We start from the raw sequence: 5461 nt of genomic DNA, 5'->3' as shown, positions 1-5461 counted from the left end.
CTGAAGTAAAAGTATAATAAATTTGATTTGCATAGAAACAAAGTATTTAAAGTTGAAATGTGAGTTTTAATACTCCTACTTTTCAATTTTTCCATATTTTAAACTACTTTAACGTTTTGAAAAAAATTAAACATTAGAAATTACATAAAACCATGTATATAGGGGTGCACATTTTCCCTTTTGCTTCAGGCTCTGATATGCTCAGCATGGCACTGGCCTTTAGAAATGTGTTGTTTATTATGGATTGTTTTGCATTAATTTTGATTTTAAAAATATCACATTAAGATATTATTTTATCTTTATTACTGAGATTTTTGGCACTCCCTTAAATTGTGTGCTCTAGTCAAGTACTGCACTCATTTCACCCTGGCCCAGGCCCTGGGTGCTGATTCCCAGTGGGTGATTACTCCATCTCTCTGCACCTTTCTTTTCTTTTTTTTCTTTTCAAGACGGAGTCTTGCTCCATCACCCAGGCTGGAGTGCACTGGCACGATCTCACTGCAACCTCTGCCTCCCGGGTTCAAGCAATTCTCCTGCCTCAGCCTCCTGAGTAGCTGGCGCTACAGGCAATCGCCACCACACTTGACTAATTTTATATTTTAGTAGAGGCGGGGTTTCACCATGTTGGCCAGGTGAACTCCTGATCTCAACTGATCTGCCTGCCTCGGCCTCCCAAAGTGCTGGGATTACAGGCACGAGCCACCACGCCTGGCCCTCCTGCACCTTTCTTAGGGGGAAAGCCAGTGCCCACGCTAGAGGTAACTCTGCTTGTGCAGCAAAATTGCTGTTACGAAGCACCCCCAGTAAGGATTATTAATTGTCAAAGGAATGTCAGAAACCAAGGATATTGATTCCTGCTGCTAATATGACTTTCTGCATTGCTGGTAAATACTGCATCCCTTTTATATCTTTTTTTTTGCCAGTTAAAGCTGGATTGAATTTCTAAAGTCATTATTAAATGGGAACAAAGTTTGGCTAGTTCTGTTCTTGATCTAGACCAGAGGAGTTTCTCAGGCCTGTATATAAAACAGCCTATTAGACAGAGAGATAAAATCAAGCACAAAGCCAAATTATCTAATTATTTGGATTCCCAGTGTTAGCACTGATAAATTCCCTACCACTCCCTCTCAAACACCTCTACAGGAATCTATCACTTTAACACTAAGCCCAAGTTTTCCATTCGGAACTCTGGGTGAATACAGGTTTTGGTAACCAGAAGTAATCAGAATGCCCTACTACTTAATGTCTACAACAGATGATGAAGAGATTGTTAAAGATCTGAATGTGCAAAAATCCAACACTGACAAGATTTTCAAGGCAGACATCAGTGAGTTGAGGATAAAATGTTTCCAGGGCACTAAGATGTAAGGCATGCACCACTCTATAATGACAGAGGAACAAAGAAATATGGGTATGTCATTCATGTTGCTAGAAAAAAAAAATTGTAACAGGCCAGACTAAGAAATCAGTTGTAAAAGTGCTTGACACAGACGTGGTGATGGAGGAGGGTGATCAGAACAGTTATCACAAAATGCTATGGCACAGTGATGCTCGGATATACCGTTGGTGGACTCGGCAGCTGCGGCAGTGGTCCCTGCATCCGGAGGGAGGGTGCTGGCTGCTAAACCTAGAGGAGGGGGTGGGGATTTTCTGATTCACCTACACAGCAAAAAATCAGAGCAAAGAGAGGTAAAAGAAAAAAGTCCCAATTTCTTGTTGCTTCTTAGTTTCTAATTAGGAAATTAGAAAAAGTAACTGAAATGCATTGTTGGCTTTTCAGAAAAGAAATAATAAAGTATATTTACTGCCCAAAAGTTAAAAGCACAATACAGCAAAGTCAAGAACTGTCCTGTAAACTCAAATGCATTTGCTCTCAGATAGAGCTAGTACATACCTCCCGCATAATAGAATGCTAAGATCGCTGAAATGTAGTGAGACACTGAAAAGAAGGAAAAGCCATCCAGAGACTAGTAACAATCCATATATTAAATTATAGATTTGAAAATTTAAAGATGAGTATGAACTGGTAATGAAATAAGTCACCCTGAAACAAAGTCGAAAAGCAACAAAATTTAAAATGAAGCAGGAAATAGTCCAGTCCTTTTTGGAGGGTAACTGCCACTCTGCTTTTCCTGATCGCATCTGGAAAGTAACAGAGTCTCCTGCCGTTTCCCTCCCCTGAAGTCAGACCAGCCCTGGGCTTGCCAGCTGGGCCCAGCTCACTGGGCTCTGCATTCAAAGTCTTTTCTTTTGCTTTCCCTCAAAGCCCAGTTTTTGTGTCAACTGCTGTTTGCTATCAAGAAGAATGCATAGATCCCCTTCATAACAAACACATGCATAGGAATCTTGGCAGTTTTAAACATCACATCTGAACGTGGTGCCTCTGAAAAGCTGTACAAAGCATCCCCCAGATCCTGGAGACACCCAGCGGTGCCCATGATCCCCTGCCTGCTCCATTATTTCCCACCCGGGACCTGAAATACAGGGGCAACCTCACACTCACCATCATGTCCTCCGGGTCCAATGGCCAGTGGTGTTCCCCACGAATACTTCTTTTTCAGCTCCAGCTGCTGTGTGCGCTCCAGGGACCGGCGCATCATTGCCTCCAGTCGTTCCTACACAGTTCATGTAAGGCAAGTGTTAACAAGATTAACTACCTGGCCCCACCACACTGCCTGCTGCCTCAGAGCATGGTGTGAGTCACCAAATGGGGCTTTCTGTGCAATCCAGGCATATGTGCTCTCTCTGCCACACCAGCGTGTTCTGGGTAGGTGAAGAGTAAACAATGCAGCTAGGCTAGCACTGGTTCTCAATCTGAACACTGCGCGTCCTGTCCCCTCCCCTCTCTGGGGAGAAGCTGCCCTAGGAATAATGCCCAATAAGCATTAACTCCTTGAGGCCTATCTCAAGCCACTTTGCCCTATCCAGGAGAGCTGGAATTCTGCTCCAGAACCAAGATCATCTTTTCTAGTTAAAAGTATAAAACATTTTGCTTTGAGAAAATTTTAATGCAAATATAATTTGAGTTTTTGGGGTGATACATGACACTGAGATCTATTTTGCAAAGCTGCATTTTCATCTTAGAACTTCTTAACGGGGAACCAACTGTTTTACATAGTGTGACACTTTTCTGCTATATAGTAATCTGGGATAATATTGCATATTTCAAAATTTTCAAGAGGCAAGAGTAAAGAACCTTCTGGCCACAAAATAAAGCATCCATGCATTCACAGTTACGTATGTAGAGGAGGCAGGGAGGCAGAACCCAATAATTTTTAACCAGAAGAGAAAAACAACCATTAGGCTTTGGCTTCTCTTGTAACAGTATTGATCAAAAACACTCTCCTGTATTACCCAAATTGTTACTTTCATAAAGTTGTCCTTGGTGCTGCAGTGAAGGTGCTCTAATTCTGCACTCCCCACCACCTCCATGACACTGCAAATACCAACTCCTCTCCCTATCTCCACTGGAGAAGGCCTGAGCTAGCAGTTATAATGACACCCTTTTGCCCTCATAAAGCCCAACCCTGAGATGCTCCAGGAATTGGGTTAATTGTAGCCTGACTCCAAAACAAAAAGATACAATTGTCTCATGGCTTAAAGAAACACGCACAGAAGCAAAATTAAGTTAGGACAGCATCAACTGAGTAACCATTACTTAAAGATCAGGAAAAGGCTCCTTTATGTCACACTTACTAGAAACATATAAAGGTCATTTAATAGGTATCTGGATTTATCCCTTCTGTCTATACCAGAGGGATGAGATGAGGATCTGGCTTCTCCACATCTCAGCCTCCTCTGCATAATTTTTCTCTGAATAGCAGTTTGCTAAGAGACTGCCTCTCCAGGGACCTGTGAGCAGAAAGGGGGATTTTTACCTCCTGTAAGTCTTAGATTTGTATTAGCTATTAACTGTGCTCTTGTTTTTGGCCTGAGACTCTACAATCATGAGCATGCATGCCTTGGCAGAGTCCAGTCCTCACGACCCTGGCCCATTAAATGATGATGGCCAACTCTGACAGTCTGCCTGATAAAAGCTGGGGCTTGGAGGGAAGAGAACTCTGCCATGTGATGCCTGAAGTACAGCCACTCGAGACTGGGGCTGAATAGTATTTCATTATATGGTTTTAACATAAAGTGTTTAACCAATGACCTAACTGAAGTGTTGAAACCTTTCATCCTAGAGTGAATTAAGTACTGGGTGGATTACGGTAGATTTCCTACATGCCAGAAGGACCTCAAAAAGTGGTCCCTTCTCTACTAGGGGACCGATGAGAACAAAGAACAAGTGAGCTTCACTGAACCAGCCTGACCACTGATCAGCTATCTGGGGGCATCGTTGTAAGGGAATGAGTGCTCACTGAAAGCCAGACCTGCCCCTGGACTTTTCAGTGGCCTCTAGAAAAACTACCCCTGCCATCCATCTCCAGCCGACTGAGCTGCTCCAAATCCCACCACTGGAGATTCATTCCTTCAGACCTTGAGGTGGCTGATGAAAACACAGCTGTCCCTGAGAGAAAAACACACTCACTTTGTATCACCCACTTTTGGAGAGATAATGAGAAATAGATGATAACCAAGTTCTAAGAGAAGAGGATTTATGGAACTCCAAAAAGTCAGAATGGGGTGATTCACATATACAGAAAACAAAAGTTGTCCAGTGCACAAGTCTTATTTAATGTTAGTCCTGTATAGGTCAGTATTGCCTCGTGTTTGTGTGTATCTTTTTGTTCCTTCATATGGGACTCCATATCCCAGATTTGGAGTCAGGAGGTAAGGATTCAAATCCCACCTCTGCCTGCCGCTTTTTATCCCTGTGAACTTGAGCTAATCATTTCCATTTCAAGGAAACTGGGCTTCAGTTTCCTTGCCTATAAAATGGGGATGAGCTTACCGACATCACCAGGTCACGCTAAGTCTATGGGATAATGACTAGTATGCAGTAAGTCCTTAAAAAAGCTAAGTGAATCTGAATTTAAGAGGAAGATTCTTATCAGGACCATTTACAGCAATAGTTCTCAAATCTGAGAGATCAGGTAGGAGAATCCCCTAGAGAAACTATTAAAACCCTGGGGTTTATCCCCAGAGTTTCTGAGTCAATAGGTCTGGGGTGGAGTCTGCTGAGAATCTGCATTTCTAACAAGTTCCCAGGTGCTGCTGGTCATGGGACGCCCAAGCAAGAGCTACTGGTTAGAGGAAAGGCTGAGCATGAGAAAGTGAGCATGAGAAAGTTCTATCACATTAGAAAAACAGTATTAATAAATATCAGAACTGCATACTGCAATTCCTGCCAAGTTCTGGTTCTCCTGAGTATCATCTGATGATCAACAGAGGATGGGGAAAGGGCAAGGCAAATCCTTGTCCCTAGAATCTCCTCTATTAGGTAGGGCTTAGTGGAAGGAAAGAAGGAAAGAAGGAAGGGAGGGAAGGAAGGGAAGGGAAGGGGAAGGGAAGGGAAAGG

At 42.9% G+C, this 5461-nt stretch overlaps 1 protein-coding gene across 5 annotated transcripts in view; it reads right to left on the bottom strand.

Moving 5' to 3' along the window:
* The window catches only part of MAP7D2 (MAP7 domain containing 2), a 116514-nt gene that overhangs the window by 50163 nt on the left and 60890 nt on the right, over positions 1-5461 (bottom strand). For 3 of the 5 annotated variants that reach the window (XM_017884947.1, XM_017884949.1, XM_017884951.1), the window contains exon 4: positions 2504-2615. In XM_017884947.1, coding sequence (XP_017740436.1) covers positions 2504-2615 — 112 coding nt within the window. Of the gene's footprint in view, positions 1-1561; positions 1628-2503; positions 2616-5461 lie in introns of all 5 variants that reach the window. The other 2 variants (XM_017884946.1, XM_017884950.1) reach the window with 1 other exon arrangement.

The sequence above is a fragment of the Rhinopithecus bieti genome, unplaced genomic scaffold (assembly GCF_001698545.2).
Source record: "Rhinopithecus bieti isolate Rb0 unplaced genomic scaffold, ASM169854v2 scaffold_15131, whole genome shotgun sequence".
NCBI classification, from domain to species: domain Eukaryota; kingdom Metazoa; phylum Chordata; class Mammalia; order Primates; family Cercopithecidae; genus Rhinopithecus; species Rhinopithecus bieti.
The sequence above is the reverse complement of the archived record's forward strand: the minus strand, read 5'-3'. Positions and strand labels throughout refer to the sequence as shown.